The 17,693-nt window shown below is 36.8% G+C and overlaps 1 protein-coding gene across 1 annotated transcript in view; it reads right to left on the bottom strand.

Moving 5' to 3' along the window:
• Positions 1–1,435: 1,435 nt before the first annotated feature.
• RPAP2 (RNA polymerase II associated protein 2) overlaps positions 1,436–17,693 on the bottom strand; it is a 33,443-nt gene continuing 17,185 nt past the window's right edge. The window contains exon 12 of the mRNA XM_030953978.1: positions 1,436–2,302. Within this exon, the coding sequence (XP_030809838.1) occupies positions 2,164–2,302 (139 nt within the window). The 3' untranslated portion in view covers positions 1,436–2,163. The remainder of the gene's footprint in view (positions 2,303–17,693) is intronic.

The raw sequence follows: 17,693 nt of genomic DNA, 5'->3' as shown, positions 1-17,693 counted from the left end.
TCCTGGTATGATGTACACTTGCAACGCCTTCTAGGTGTACTCTGTATGGCAGAACTGTTATGAGGTAATCTGTGCCCCAAGGTAAACATGCATGGAACAGAATAATGGCTTGCTCAGAATCTACTAGCTAAAAATAGAAATTCAGTCACTTCCAAAATCAGAAGTGAACAGATATAAATTCAAGGTTTAAATTCTGCTCAGAGTATCATACCTATTACTCAGTCTTCTATAGAAGTTTATCTTTTGGTGAGGTCTTGACCCTTCTTTCCATATGTATCAAGTAAACTTTTCCATCATGGTACAAAACCAATGTAACATCTATCCAGAAATTCTTATAAATTTTGTATCAGACACACTCTGATTGTAATGGGTATTTTCCCTCTACTACATACTTAAAAAAATGCATAGCTGTAACTCTGCATTCAGGGTTATCCTAATTCTAAATTGTTGCTTTTACAACTTACACTGAAAGTAACTTCCCATTACAATGTAAATTTGGAGAAGTCAAACATTGCCTAAATAAAGTCCAGTGCTCAGTGAAGCTTCCATGGCAAAACTGCATGAGCTTCTGTGTGTTGGGGGGAATCTACACATATTTACTCTGATTATCATGAAGGAACTACTCAGCAGTGAACTACTTAAGTCTAGAGTTCCTTTTTGGTGTCCAATTACAGAAGCAAACCAAAGGAATAAACTTTGGTTTTTTAAATGGAGTGAACGTGTAGCAGCTCTGGTAAGGCTTGCCTCAGCCTTACCTAGAGCTGGCATTTGCTGCAGATTAAGCACTGTCAATTACAACTTCTCAAGTCTCTCAAAATACAGTCTCCTATGAACTGAGAACTATGCAATAAAACATGGAATCATTAAGAATATTAGTGGACTAGTTTTAAAGTGCAATTTATAATCACTTAGTGACAGAAGCTATTCCAAACATACTCAGCCTAAAAAACACAACTCTCTGAAATGAAATGACTACTGAAAGCAAAAAATTTTTAGTTATTAAAATATATTTAAGGAGTCCAAATTAGTAACAACTAGAGTCTGTTTAAAAAGAACTTTTACACAAGTTCAAAGACCACCCCTTTTCTTAGAAGTAGCAAGACAAACAGGCTATGAATCAGACATATTTGTGTACTGTAGTCATCATTCCTAAAGGTTCCTGCTCCATGCATGAGGACAACTGGAAAAATGTTTTTTTACTGCTTTTTACACTGCTTTTACCATTGGAGGCTCACATGCTTTTTCCCTCTCTTTCCCTGATGCCTGTAGACAAACTTTGACTGAAAGTTTCCAAACCAAGAAAGACCAAACCAATCCAAATTCCTTTCTACTGCTTTTAAACAGTAGATCCATATTTCAGCTTGTCTTCATACCTTGAACAACTGCGGTTAGTCAGCTTCTTCACAAGACTGCAAAATTCTTACCCATAGGAAGGAAATGAAAAAGCAGAAATGCAAGTACTACAATTCATACTAAATTTCATTTTTCATTTTAAAAAGTTCAAACAACTGAAGGTGTTCTTTTGTTCTCTGTTGAACTATTTCAGGTAGTAGGAGATGCTAAGATGATCACGTTATTCAGTGGGGAACAAAGGAGTGAGATCCGTAATGATACTATAATCTATATTCATTAAATCAGTTCAGTATGATCAACATAAGGTATTTGCTCTTAAATTTTTTGGCCTACTTGGAATGAAAAATGTAATCTCAACATTATGCAAAAAATATGTGGCTCTTAATTTTATATCACAAAATGGAACATAACAATTTCATTGTAATAATTTAAAAAACCCTGCTGAGTCTTAGCCATTGTAGCCACACAGAATTCTTTTTAATAAACTGTGGTCGTAAAAATTCCTCAAAATTGCAATAAACCAACCATACATTATCAAAAGATAAATGTGACAAGTAAGCAGCTGGCATTTACTGGAAATTATTTACATTTTATTGTAAGTGACAAAATGATGACACTCATTTCCATACCATACATATTTCTTTACTTTAAAATGTGCTTCACACATTTTCTGCTCCAGCTGATACAATCTGTAGTTACTGTACATACTTACAAAATGCTGAACATTAAACCTGTGGTTAACCAGCTTTTAAGACACACCAGGTTTTAAGACACACAAATTAGCTTAAAGTTGACTGACCATTCAAGTTGTCAGTCCACTCTAAATATTCTTGTTAAACTTTCCAGATCTTCATTTTTGAAATGCAGTTCTTCCAGTAATGTGGTCAGGAACTGTGTGTACATTGGGCTTGTCTGAGTATTCTTGAAAAGAGGAGTTGTTTGTGACAATCTGGAAAAAACCCAAACATATTTCATACAGTAAAGCAACTTTTGAGTGGCAGATGTTAGAAAGCAAAGCTTGTGAGTTCAAACTGTATTGAAGAAAAGCAGTTTATAATGTCACATTTGATTAATTACACTATATAATAGACTGTATGTATGATATACAATATGGGCTGTACCAAAATACGATTTATTAGTATGTAGTAAATAAAAAAAAAACCTAATTAGAAAACATGAGAGTAGTTTGTATGCCTCTAATCAATTGTACATAGAGGTTATATAATGCACACAGATGTCAGAATAAACAAAGTGCAGAATGTACAGTTAGACATATAAAAGGAAGTATCCCAGTCATTATTTATTTCTTTACCAAAAAGCTTCTAAACAGTCACAGCTTCTAAACAGTGAAAGTTATATACTTCTTAATATGACTAAAATATAAAAGAGATATAAAATTCCTCAGTTTGGAAGGAGCTACCTCTACCACTATGCAGATCATCTATGTATATGATATCTGTATGCAGATGAGCTGAAATACTGAGCTGTTTATTCCCATTTGCCCTTTAATTTATCTGAATATGTTATCCTGAAGTCCTTCCTTTTTCTTCTAACTCTATTACAAAATACTGCAAAGGCAGTAATAGCTGAATCTACTTCCTAAGGCCAAATATTAAAATCTTTAATGAACAAAATCAAGTATTAAAGCTTATCCTGAATGTTAAGAAACTTCAACACCAAAGATTACTGACAAGATCACTTAACAAGAACTCCTATCCCAGCAACAGTTACTTTGTCTCAAATACTGTAGATAAACAGTGCCATTGACACCATACACAAAAGAGTTATTTTAGACCACATTTGTGCAATGATGTATTTTTAATAAGAAATTCAAGACAGTCTGCAGCTTCCTAAAAACTTCCCAGCTCAGGAAGTCTTCAAGTGAGTAAGAACTGAGATGAATCTCCCTTCAGGCACTGGTATTAAGAACCACCTCCATTTGAAAAAAACTGCCTATCAGAGAAGATTGTTTTAAATTAAGCAAAAAGAGTAACAAAACACAAAGAAAGGACCTTACTAGACATAGTAAATAAGAAACCCTTAATAAAAAAAAATTAATGTACCAAAAAAAATTAACGAAAAAATATTTAACTTTTAATGAGTTAAAATTACTTTCCATTTCTTTGTGGATTCCATTTCAGTATGTACATTTAGCTAAACAGTTCAGCTCTCAAACTCTGACACTTGGTGAGAAGGACTTTCAGAGGTGCTGAAAGTAAGGGCAAGGTGTGGAAAGAAATGACTTCTGCATAAACTCTGCTATATATATAAAAGAGAAGTATTCAGAGTGGAGTTTGTGATTTTGGCCCGAGGCCACTGGGTTTGTGATGCACTCCATGCCGGCCGGACCGAGCTGTTTCTGTCCTGGGGGAGGCGCTGGGGCCGCTCCCCGGGCTGGTGAATCAGAGCGGCCCCGGCCAGGGCAGGCCGGCAGGAGGCTGCGTTTGCACGGGGACGCTTTATCAGCGGGGACACAGCAGTGCTGATGGAGGATCAGAGGGGCCACTGCAGAGTGCTAGGCTGGAGATGGTGGGAGAAAGGCCGGGAGATGCATTTCTGCTTGTCTTCAAGTCACCCTTCTCAGAATGATGCAGGTTGTATATGTAAAAAGCCTGGTGGCAGAAACAGTTATGACTTCCTGAGTGCTGGTGCGAGGTAGCTGTAGCCCTGTAAACCATTCTCCTGGCCATGATGTAGATTTACATGCACTTTTACTTGAATTTTCTTAATCCTGCCGTGGGCTTAAGAGGATATTAACAAGGACAAGGACATTATTTTTCAAAAACAGCAGAAAGCTTGTGCAGTTTTAAGGATTACCCTAAAACCAATATGTTTGTTACCATGAAGCTCACATGCTTTTTTTTTTTTTTTGGAACTGCAGCTGGTGACATTACATAGTTTCATGAATTACAAGCATGTCGTAAATGTCAGACTCTGTTTAAGAGACACTGCTTAAAGAGTAGCTGTTATAGGTTACACCAAGAAAGAAAGAAAAGGTATTGCTATTTTCAGAGAAGTTGCCAGGTATTAAATATTGAGAAATGGAAATTAAAAAAAGTTTTAGACATGGATAATTTTTTTTTTCTTACCTAATCTTCGTTTTAAAACGAATTACGCTACTGGTTATCTGATAAGCAAGAGACTAAATCAACAAGTCACTTCAGAGAGACACATGCAAGTTTGTAGCAATTAGTTAAAAATTGCATCTTGATGGGGCAACGTGTTAAATATTTATGAATCTATGTACAAACACTTTTCTCTTGGAAAACTGTGCCCTTTTGACCTTTAAATGATGCTTTAACTTGTCATTTGAAAAGCAGTTACCATCTAGTACTTTTCTAGTTTCAGGTGGCTGCTGCAGCAGAAGCTTTTGTCTGGGAAAGGAGCAAGCAGAAGTTGCTGGTTTGCATGGAGTGGTAAGTTACATGCTCTAAGTAACACTGGTCCAATGTATATTTGAGGTACTGCCCAAGAGAATACTGAGGGACTGCTTAACTTAATTAAACCTTAATTGTATGCAAACAAGCCAGAACAGCATTTGGGATCAGTATCTTCAAGTCACAGAAAATTACAATGATCTTATCTCTCAAGAAACTATGATGACTAATTCAATTTAATGACACACAGGATTTAAGTTCAAAGATTGTAGAATTCCCTTGAAAGTCTGTAGCATCTTCTACAGATGTAGAATATAAACAGGAAATAGGATACTTGGGACCACAATAATAAGAACTGGCTAGTGGACCAGTGGAAAGAAAATACAAATTTTGCTTTTCTGTTACCTTTTTCACATGTTGCAGCATTAATCTGGAACAAACTTTTACGAATGAAGTCAAATAAAAATAAGAACAGCTAAAGGATTAATTGATTTTAAAATAACCACCTACAGAAGTACACAATGTAAATGTTACAGTCCAAAATTACCATTTACAAATTACCAATTACACCCATTCTTCAAAGGCTTGCCTTCAGCAAGAGCTACTAAAAGGAAATGTTCATGCTCATATCATGGAAATGTAGTATATCAGACTTGATGAGAGTGTCGTTTCCTGCACACCCACTTACACCATATGGTAAACAGGCATTTGTAACGTTTAAAAAGTGTTAAAAATGTCAAACTCTATCTGATTGATAAAATTTGTATTTGCTGGCTATTCCACATATGTTATATGTTCAAGAAAAAACCCCACTAAGGTGAAATTCATGTGAAGAATAATCAATTATTATCGAGCTATTAAAGGACATCTGGCTACCACAAAATGTTTACATAGTTTCAGTGCTTCAGCTCAAGACCCAAGCTTTCTATGAATCAGGTGCCTTACAGAACATTTGGCAAGTATATCTAGGAGTCAAACCTCAATTATTTTTAGGAATAAGTTTCATTAACTGATATGGTAGAGTGTGCAACTTGTTCTAAGAACTATGCGTACTTTAACAAAGACAGCTGAATACATTCAGAAAAGAGAAAACTTTTAAGTAATTAAAAGCCTAATTGCATTTCCTATCCAGGGGTATGATTATTCTTTCTAAAAACCCAAACCAAGTGTCCAGTACCATCCTTCCCCCTGCTATGGGATCTCAGGGAAGGCTTTCTGGACTTTCTGTTTAAGATGAATCCTGTGATTCCCTTTGAAAACATTAAAATTTTCAAAGCCACCACAGTGTTACCAGTCAGTTACAGCTCTTTGAAACAGACACCTGAAAACAGGGGTAAAACACAACCACATAAAGAGTCAGGTTCCTTTCTGCTCCTCAAAATTGGTCACTTGAAATTATACATAAATTGTTGAGACTTTGAGTGCACATAAATTGCTCCAATATCATGCAAAGCACTTATATACTCATGAAAAAAAGCCATATGTTAATTCTCAGAAGACTAATAATAAGCTCTTCCTAGAAAAACATAAGCATTGCCAGTTTTCCTAATTTTTTTTCCAGTGTTTGAAGCTTGAAAAAGTAAAAGCCACTGGTTGTGGCAGAAGCCATGGATCCAAACACATTTTTTTAACTTCTTTATGTTGTTTGACGTGCATGGAATTTGAATAGGAGCAGAAGTATAAAGAGAATGATGGAACAGGCAAGCACTACTCTCTTTCCAGAGTAAGCTTTGGAAAATAAGTTGTCTTTCTGCCAGTTACAGGTATTTAACCACTGTGAATAAGACTCTTAACATAACCACCACAACATAAGGGTTGGGGTTTTTTATTCACTGTTTCTTCCTACCTTTTGTTTTAGTCACTTAATTTTTTAAGATCATCATAACCAGGATCATTGATAACTAGTTTTCTGTCAGAATGATGGAGCTGAACTAATGAATAATCACAAAAGTTGCCTTAACACTTGTTTCAGAACACAGAAATTAAGCAAGAACTGGCAGCACTACAGGCAGCATTTTCCCCCTTTCCCCAGTAAAACCATAGATACAGACTACTGCATGTGTGCCACAAGGGTGCCAGCAAATCTCTGACCAGTAGACTCTTGCTCCAGCTACGGCCATGCAGATAACCATGCCCCATTCTAATGGGTTCTACTGCATCAACACAGAGGTGCTGGGGTGTTTTGGTTTTGTGGTTTGTTTTATACTCCAAATATATTTGCAGTACTCTTAAGTTACAGATCAGATGGGTGTAGCAATGCAATAGAAATGTTACTGATCAGAAATGCCTTTCTTTCAATATAGCAGTTTTATAGAACACACTTTTAGATTCTATTTTAGTTATGTTCCTTTTAAGGATGTCTCCAACACAACTGATTAAACAAAAGCAATTGTTTTGTTTAAGACAACTGGCTAGACGGACTCAATCCAACAAGTGTTACACATCAGCAGTAAAACTCAGTGAACTGATGTGCACTGCAGCCCACAGACCATGTGCCTGTACATGCAGCTGTAGTGCTGCATGTATCAATCACTTACAATAGTGCTTCAGCTGATGGGGTAAACTCCAATGCTTGCTGCATTTATCCATTTCATGAACTCCTACCCAAAGGCACTCAGACATCTGGGCAGAGTAAGTTGAAACTATCATTGTAATTTTGCATGTTCTTCACAATACCTTGGCTGCTTGCTTAATTTCAGGTAGAATCTCTCACTTTCAGTATCTCACTAGATACAGTACACTTGTCTAGGGATTGCAATTTGTTAGTAAAGTATTTAAATCCCAAAGCCTGGCACATCCATCAGGCCAAAGTTAGTATTGGACAGAAAGCTGAAGCACTACATGAGTTTAGCTGTAAGATAAAGATGGAACACCAGGGAGCTTAAAAAATTATTAACTTTGGTGTAATTAAGTGGTTACACTTAATTACTATGTTTAAATGTATGCTCAGAAATTAGAAAATATGACCACCTCAACTTAAGTAATTTAGCTGTTGTTTGCAGTTTCAGTGAAAAAAAACCCCAAACCCCTACTTGTTTCTTACAACTTTAGCTCGAGCATGATTTAAAAAACTCAGCATTAAAACACCCCAAACCCTTAAAAGCAAAAGGCTGTCTCCAGAGTGAACAATTTCCATTAGAACACATTAATATTTGACAGACAGTCTTGAACTGGAAGCATCTAACTTACAAACAAGATGCAAAAGTATTTAGATATATCTTCGGAATTGAGTATTTTAAATTAAACTATACTAGTACTGGAAAAAAGTAATTATGATGTCAGTGTCACCTGCAACTCTGCAATTAAAGTAGTCTCTAGTTTGGGGCCTTTTGTTACCATATCCAATCAGTCAAAGAGGAAACTGGCAATCAGTGGCAGCTTTCTGTAATCTCCCTCAATATATTTCTGTATTATACTTTCTTAATGAAAGATAAAACACTCTAAACCCCACAGCACTGAACAGCAATAACTGGCAGAAATAAACAGGCAATTTTCTTACTGAGATAAAAAAGCCACTTCTGGTCTAGTTTTAAATATAGCCTGAAGATCCTATTCTCATCATAAAGACAAGAATTTTATAACTGAAGTGCAACTTATGTTTTATTTATTATTTAACTTCCTTTCATTATTGTGTACTGACTTGTCCACAGAATCCAGCACAGGCACTTTAATCCTCTGATGGCAACAGAAACTAAATTATTCATGCTTTAAAATTTTTGTCCACTGCATTTAAATCAATGCTACCAACAGTGATTCAAAATCAACGGCTGAAATTCCTATATAATCCAAGTATACAGCAAAAATTAAGGTTCATTCTGAAGTTATGTTTGTTAATTTTTTCCACTACCTTCATTTTTTCCTATGCAGCTTCTACAATTTTCTTCAATAAATATGTTCTTTGATACATGTTTATGTATATAGTTATGCAAATATATTTTTTCTTCATGTAAAGTTCACTTTCCACACACATTTTTCATGTAGTTGTTGTCCAGACACAAGTCAACTTCCCCTCCCTTTTAATGGGGCCAACATTCCACGTGTGGTGTAGCCAGATATGACTGGATGGCTACGATTAACAATAAAATGAAAGCCTTTCTACAGCATCAGGGGTCAGCTAAGCATTTCATGAAAGTGCTTGCTATGAGCTGAAAAAAAAAGACAATGGATCTGCTTTTCTCCCTTTCCTTCTTACCCCACCCTCTCCCCCAACGAGTTATTTGTGTCTAAACAGGGAACTGGCAATTGGGAGAACAGGTTGGGGCACAGCTGGAGGTGAGGCAGCCCCAACCCCAGCCCTTCCCAGGACAGTGGGGAGGCCCTGGGACACAGGCTGTGCAGCACAGCTCCCTCATGACACACCTTGCTCTCCTTTGGAAGCCCAGTGGACACTTGCAAAATACTCTGCAGACTCACTCTAGCATTCCATATCAGCAGTCATTTCTTGTCTTTCCCTTCGTATGAGAATTCAACTTCTGTTTTTCCATTAAGCTGCATAAAGAAATTTTTGGAAGGCATTTAAATATTTTAACTAAACTATGCAGGAGAGAAGGGTTGAGGCCATAGATTTAGAGCTACCTTATCAGATACAGAAATTGTTAATTTAAATTTAAGATTTAAGAAAATGCAAATGTTCTGGAATTTTTTTTTTTACCTAACAAACGAACAAACAATTCACATGAATATCAGGATGCATTGTTTATGCCCCTTTCTTCCTCTCCCTTGAAAGTTAAGAATCATTCCATCAGCTGCTAGCTGTTATTTATAACAAACAGCTGTATAACTACAAAGATCCTGCAATGAAAAAATTTAATAGTAATTAATGTTGCACTGATACAAAAAGACACAGAAAAGGAAAAAACTCAATACTTGTCTAATACTGTCAAATGAGAAAGCTGACAGCCAATACACTGGAAATATTTTGCTAATAACAATGGAAGTGACAAAAATTCCAGGACCCATGACTCCTTTAAAGCCACAATAAGAATATGGAATGGTTTTATTTGCCTCTTGTTATAATGGCATTTAAGAACACTATTTTCAAGGACTTAGTAATTTTTAAATGACTACCATTTGCCATCAATACAAATATCATATAGGTCTGGCAAAAACCAATTACTTTGGCAATTATATGCAAAACAGCACTTCCAGATTTCATTAACAGTGGATTAGAAAGACCTTGAGCCAGGTAAGAAGACTAAGGAAGCACTAAAACCAGCTCAATAACATCTACAGTTTCTTATCCAGAGTTCTCTTCTACAAAGTGTAGTGGATCAGACTTTGTTTCACTGTTTTGTACAACAGGTATGACTGCAGGATGATTTCCTCAAAAACAAATGGAGCATGGTACACATCTACATTACTGTATTCCAAAGATGACTACAACATTAGCTCACAGACACAGAGCATTAGAACCTCTATAGCACTGTGTGCCATTTAAAGCCCCAGCATTCAGACAGGGATTTGTTCCACAAACTTTTAATTCAGCTTACTTATCAGTGTAATACCAAGGCAAAATAAGATTCTCAATATGAACCCAGAAGAAATCACTGTCAGCTGTTTCTCCCTAACAAATCTAAGTTTCTTATGTACACATTTCAAGGACAGGCTTTGTTTAAAGAGCTCTATTTATTTGAAGCCTGTTTCCTGCTAACCAGCTGACAGATCAAAGGTACTTCTCAGTTTGATAATTTATTCCCATTTCCCCCCTCTTCTTTAACTTAGTAAAAGTTTAAAATTTAGTACATTTAAAATTTATTTTAAAATTGATCCTCTCATCCTTTTCAGTCTTCTTTTCCTTTTTATATTCCACAAGGTGTTCCTGTGACACCTCAAATACTGGAATCTATGCCACTGAAATATCTGGATACTTAGCTACATGAAATTAAGCACAGGTATAAGTCTGAGATTAAAGAATGCCAAAATGTAAGCTTTTTAGAACCTGAACCTCTTAAGAACTTTGCAAAATACACAAACTTTGCATGAACTATTGTGCACATAAAGTGGAACAATTTCATATCTAAAACATGCCTTTATATTAAAATCTGATAAATTTTATGTATCAATTAAACAGTTTTATATCTATCTCTCTACATATGTATCTCAGTTTTTGCACTTCGTTATTCCACATATGGATATTCCTATAAATTCATTACCTTAGTGATGTGTAAGTAAGAAAAAAATTCAAAAAAGACAGAATAAAATATACTGACTTGCAGTAAGTTAAAGCAGCTACAATGCAATATGCTTAGGTAAATAATGCCAACACTTGACTTTATAAAATGTACTCACCTGTGCTCAGTTACTAGGGAAACAATGATCATAAAATTGATCATTGCTTAGTTTCACAACTTTTTAACACTGTAACTTGATTACAGTCCAGTATACAGATCAAGCACCTGTAATAATGCAGCTGAGTAAAGAGACATGCTAGGAATAGCCTTGCTTACACTGTGTCCAAATGTTTTTTATTCAGAAGTTAAATATAACAACCTCAACACTCTTCTACTTGCCTTTCCCAGTTTGAAAAGAAATGCCAGTGTGGTTTTGGACCTCTCAAACTGAGATTCTTAGAAATCCCTGAAAGCTAAGGATTCTTAAGCATGTTTTCCCAGAAATAACAGCACACAGCAGCTTTAAAAAACAAACAAACCAAAAGCGAAAAACCCCAAACCCTTTTCCTGCTTGTTTAATTTCCTAATCTACTACCAGCCTAATGATCTCCAGTAAATCACTTTTCTACCCTTAATCTCAATCTTACCAGCTCTACAGCAGAAGAGCACTATTAACACTGATTTGTGAAAGTACACTGAACTGAACATAGGCCTAAAACCAGCAGAATACGTGGTGAGGTTTGGAATGAGTATGAAGAGCCAGATAATTCTCAACTATTCCTTAACTTTTTAAAAACCCTAGTTTTTAGTAATACCTCATCTCAGAAATCCTGAGTTTTATGATTAATTAGATCTATACAGTGTCTTCTTAAGATGTTCAGACGGACAGAGGGTGGAAGAGAGAGCAAAATGCGCATTTCTGTGGAACACAGAATGTAGTGTGGTATACATCAAAATGAAACATGCTCTAAAATGAGACAAGCCTCTAAACAACCAAGCATCTGCACTTTTTGCACTGATGCTGGTTTTGCACCTGTAGTATGCAATTACACATATACACTTGGCAGTTTCTGCAATAAACCTCCACGTGCTGGTTGGTTATGGTTGCTACCAGCCCATTAAAGCACACTTTTCCTGCTGGGGAGGAATGGGAAGAGACCATGTACTGCTGCAGACATCATTTTTCTAGATTCTTTTTATTGTGCCAGGCAAAATTTTATGAAGATATGATTATGTTTACTTACACAACATTCTGGTTAATTGACTGGCTGCAGTCTTCTTATCCCCAGTATTTAATTATACACGTGTAAAAAGAGCCACCTGCCCTGACGCTAAATGCCCTGGCTTGGATTGTCTGTAAATTCTGAGAGCTTTATCACAGCCCATCGTCCAGAGAAACACTTATACATCATCTTTGGGTGATCTGCATTTCCTTCCTTCCTTCCTGCCTTCCCAAAAGAAGCTCTTCTGTTTTCATAAATACGAAAAGAAAACATTTGAGAAAATGCTGTACATTTTTGCCTTCACTATTAACATCTCATTTCAGAGCTCACTTAACTGCCAGACTGGATGAGTGCCACTGGGTGTCAGAATGGTTTTGTATCTCAAGAAGTAATGTGAGAAGTACAAACTGCCTTTGCATTTGATTCCTGCAGTATCAGGACACAAAACCAAGTCTCCACTAGTGTACTGCCCGCTATCAATTATCACATAAAAATAATTAGGCTCCTCTCTAAGTTAATCTTCTCCTATCCCCTTCAAATTTTCACGTGTCTGAGTAATTTTTAGTTTATTCCTCACCACTGTGGAATACTATAGCACCACTAATATTCTCCAATATAACATGATTGATATGAAGAATAAATTGCATCTATTTCCCCCAAATGACATAGACAGTTGGGTCCTTAGGTAGGGTGAAACACATGATGTCAGTCTGAATGCCCACACATACAGCTGCTGGGAACGTGCAGATATCTATCTCTTGGAGGGATTTCCAAGACACTTGGCAGGCAGCCATGCCCCTGCTGGGGGGGCACTGGGCAGCAGAGCTGGCAGGTGCAGAGCTGACAGCGTTCTGAGCCAGCCCTCCTGACCCCATGCAGCACGAGTCCAGGACACTGCGGGTGCCAGGGCTCCACTCCTGCTCATGAAGCCAAGCTCCAGCACTGAATAGAGGAACTGATTGTGCTGGGCATACATGAGAGTTACACAGCACATCCAAATGTCTCATTCAGAAGGCTGCCCATGAGAACACCAGCATGGAAAACACTGCAGCTGTATGGGCTGCGATGAAATTCAGTGTCACTTCCTGCAGAACATCACTGCAGCAACAGTGGGGGGTTTTTGCTCCAGGAGAAACACCTTCTTGGAAACTGTTAAGGTTTCTTCTGTTTTCTCCCTTATGAAAGGGGAAGATATTTAATTAATTTTAAAGTTGGCACTGAATAATATCCCAATTAACAGCTCTGAAATCCCTCATGTGTATGTTTCCTAAATAATACTGGAACATGCAAGAAAGAAATAAGATAATACTGATCATGTCCACAATATGCTAAATAAGCAACTTCAAGTTCGCTTAGAAATCGCTGATAACTAAGCAAGCTTAATAGAAAAAACTGCTTAAAAGATTTAAGAACTGCTTAACAGAAAATCTGTTTGAATTCACGCTTATCAAATGACAGCCTAAAATTAGGAGAAAAAGGGAAGAAGATATTTTTTAATGCATTAAGACAAAGTTGCTTCTTCTCTATTTCACACAATAATAATAACTCTACAGATAAACACAACACTATAACCACATTCAAATGCTTTTATAAAAACTCTTTGGATTCTTGGTCCTGCAAACTCAGCTCTGTTTCAAAATGGAAAACAATTCTGTTTCTAGGTTAATGATGAATGATTTTTCTCAGCTGAAACCTGGAACCAAACTTCCATCATCCATCATGCTATATAAAATATCATCCAGCTGACTTGTATGTGGTTTCTGTAGGAAAAAGTCACTCTGCAAGTCTGATTCATATCCTATATGTATTTGTACATTAGATTCATACATTTCAAACATTCACACACTTTTAGATAAGAACACAGTAGTGATATCAGAAACATCTAAATTCCTCTTAAAGTGATTTAGAAATGTCAGTGCTGAGCAATAGATGTGCTCTCGTGTGCAGAGGAGTAAAAACATATACTTGAACCCAAGATTCTCCAGTTCCTGAACTGTTATCTCCAAGAGAGTAAACCTCTAGAGTACATCTCCACATGACACATTTATCTAAAGTGGCTGCACACATATAATGATGCTTTTGTTTAGTGATCATGGTCATTTTGAGTTTGTTTAAATACTGCAGCCAAATGCTTATAAACTAATCCCAGACCATTCTGAAATGCTTCAAAGCTTTTAGCAGGGGAACCTCTTGCATAGGCTTTGCAGATGAAGCTGACCACAGTTCACTGGAACCAGCCAGCTCAGATAAGTAAGATGAAAGCAGACATTTCCTGAAAATATCTTGAAAGCTTTCCATTAGTCTGTGCCAGGGGTATACACTAAAAACAGAAAGTGCCCATGCTTGTATAGCAACCAATCCTCCCACTGCTTTCTCCATTCTTTCTTGAACTACTGTATTTATATCTATTTATCTGCTTCATTTGGTATCTTACAAAGTTCTTTGGCAGAAAAAGATGCAACTTCTGCATTCTAGTTTACAATAAATTATAAAGCAGCTATTACGAGAACAAAAAATTCTATTTAACATACTAAACAATGTAACAGGAAGAAACCAAAATCAACCAATGCCAAAATTATTACAGATTACAAATAACTAAGAAATTTGATGTACAGATAATTTTTAAGAGTCACCAACTCCACGACAGGCATGAATATCACTGTTTGAACATAAAGCTCTGGCTGTCAAAGTGTACTCTAACAAGGTCGATTCAGCATTGCTGAATGTGCCATATTCATAGGAGTGCCTCAGGCTAGATTTTCAATAAAGGCAGAGACTGGCCGTGTTCATATTTTATACAATAATTTGATTGAATAAAAACAACTGTTCCCTAGGAACATGAAATATTCCACTATTGAAATTGCCAACATTTTATACTTTGAGACGTCACACTGTCCAGTTCCAGGCACTTTATTTCAATGAGAGAGAAGCCCAGGTTTCTTTCAGTAGAATCAGGAGACTGAAGGGCACACCAGTACTTTCAGCAGCTTTTCAAGGACATGCAGACTATGAAGTATGCCTAGGGTCTAATTTAAGCACCAAAATTAGACATTAACGATATCCATCATGGTGTATCCTCCAAAGAGTTAATATGCACACTCAAAGAGAGGAGAGCACAACCATACCATAATACACTAGAATTCAATACAGCCATAATGCTAACAGTTATTCTGTCCAGTACCTTACCACAAAAAGGGTTGGGGCACTCTGAAAGTGCTCTGTGAAGTTAAGAACACCAAGTCCTCAGCACACACTAGCCATATATGTTTGAGAAGGAAGTGGTGAGCCACAACACTGATGCACAAAATAGGGTGCAAGCGAAGTCCAACAGTTGCTACTTGAAACAAAACAACCTTTCCCCCTTTAATACAAAACAGAAAATACTTGAAGTCTTAGATTTTTTTGAGGTATACCTTGAAACCCATGCTCACTCTGCCTCCTTGCAATCCCTGCACCCTGGGATAGCTGTAGTATGGCGTGGCACCCACCTGGGAAGAGCAAGCATTACCCCCTACCAGGCTGCTGCTTATGCAGCTTTACTGGTTAGTGTTAGCAGTGAAATGGTTGTGGAATCAACAGAAATATGATTGATATGTCATATCTATGTCTGAAACCAGGTCAAGACCTGTGAATAAATGTGGAAGTGTGGCTGAAGCTACTAAAGACCCCCTCTGACTCAGGCCCCACACAACTCTATGATCTACACAACAGTAGATGTGCTACAATGTGCATAATGTCTCAGTACAACTAAGGGAGAAGACATAAATAGGGTGCAATTCTTTTCATGAAAATTATTAGCAATGTATGACAGGTTCCTTGGCAGACTGCAGGAAGTGAGAAAGGGCCTGAGTGAGAACCTGTGAGGGGTTGTCCACATCCTCAGTAGCCTTTCCCTGCACAGTCCTGGCTTCCACTAAACTCTCAAGCTTGATTAGAATTTCCAAATAATTAAATGTTCTGCTTTAATCTTTCTGGAAATAATGTAAGATGCATTATCTTGTTAGAGGAATCTTAACACTCATTCTATCCCACCTACATATTTCCACATTCTCTCCTAAGAGGCAGCTGAGAGAAGTTCTTAAAAATCTCAAGATCATGAGCTTGCAAAAACCTTACAATAAGCAGAAATCAGCAACAGTTTTATTTATGATTTCACTAATATTATACATAAAATCTACTCTTTTTAGTGATCAAATGTAATTAATTTCTTTAGGGATGGAACTTTAGTAAGCAAAAGTAAAAAGAGACTTGGTTCTCTGCTTATACTGACTGCCACCAGGACTGCCTACTACGTGTATAACATTTTAAAGCAGCTGTTAAACAATAATTACTTATGTAAACATTTAGAGCTCATCATATGCAGAGACCAGCTACATATTTTAACTTCTGATCAAAAAGAGACACCATTTCCTTAGCTGTACAGAAACTGCTTGAAAAATTCATAAGATCTGTTTCACAAATTACCAATTCAACCATAAGAATATATAGTAGAAATGACAAAAGATTTGTTCTTATAGTTGATAAAAAATTTATGCCAAGGCATTCAAGTAAAGTTACTTTCTGTGTTCTGATTTAATGAATCATTTGAGCGGTATCTGGCTGGGTGACACAGATGTAAGGCTCGCTGAAGCCTGCTCTAATGCCTGCTGGTACCATCTTCCTTGGGACAGCACAGCCAGAACAATGTGTCAGACTGAAGTAAGATCAAGGAAAGTAAGTGCAGGGCTGGGCGTGCCACGAGGCTGGCCCACAGTACTTCTGACCTGTGAATGGCTCTAAGTAGCTCTCTGTCCTACAGGCTCCAGTGACCCAGGAAGCCCAAAAGAAGCAGCAGCAGCAGCAGTGCAGTCATGAACAGACTCGGAAATAAAGATTTGTGCAATCTCGTAATTCAAGCTCAAGACATAGAAAGATTGATTGATGGTTTAACCCTAATGGAAGGCAGAGCCTGACACTGTGAAACCACCAGTGATTCTTAAACATTTAACATTAGTTCACCTTTTAATACAAATTTGTGTGTGTTTAACACACTGCCAAGTTTGTGTCTTTAACTTCAGAAAAGTACATGAATTTGCAAAATACAAATTAAGGAACTCACTTGATGCATATGAGTACAGCTTTTATAGATCATGCTTCTGTGCAGAAGTTTACTGAAAGACACTGTAATACAACCAGGCTTCCCATTAGGGAAATCATTGTAAAGAATTTAATTCTACAGTAAGTAAAACAAAGCTAAGGAGGACTGTAGGCACTGTGGTACTTAACCAACAAAGCTAATCCTCATAAAAATAAAATACTGGGTTCCAGTATTCCTTGGGAGGAATTCTCCTGCTAAAAGAGATTTCCCTTCTAAAAGAAGTTTGCTAGAATACTTATACATATTTAGAAGCACACATCTCTTTATAGAAATAATTTGAGTTTAATTATAAAAGTGAAACCTTTTAAGAAATTAGAAGCAAAATGAGAAATGAAAAGCCTAGCAGTTATGCCAAATCCAAGTAATACAATATACATGTAATTTTGTCCTAATGTCAGAGAGCAGAAGAATGTATGTCAGCAGCAAATGGAAGAGGATGAATTATACTCCTACTTCATCCTGCAAGGCCTCTTTAAAACCCCCTAAAGCTTAG

Source organism: Camarhynchus parvulus, chromosome 8, assembly GCF_901933205.1.
Source record: "Camarhynchus parvulus chromosome 8, STF_HiC, whole genome shotgun sequence".
Classification (NCBI taxonomy): Eukaryota; Metazoa; Chordata; class Aves; order Passeriformes; family Thraupidae; genus Camarhynchus; species Camarhynchus parvulus.
This window is presented reverse-complemented; position numbering and strand designations above follow the sequence as displayed.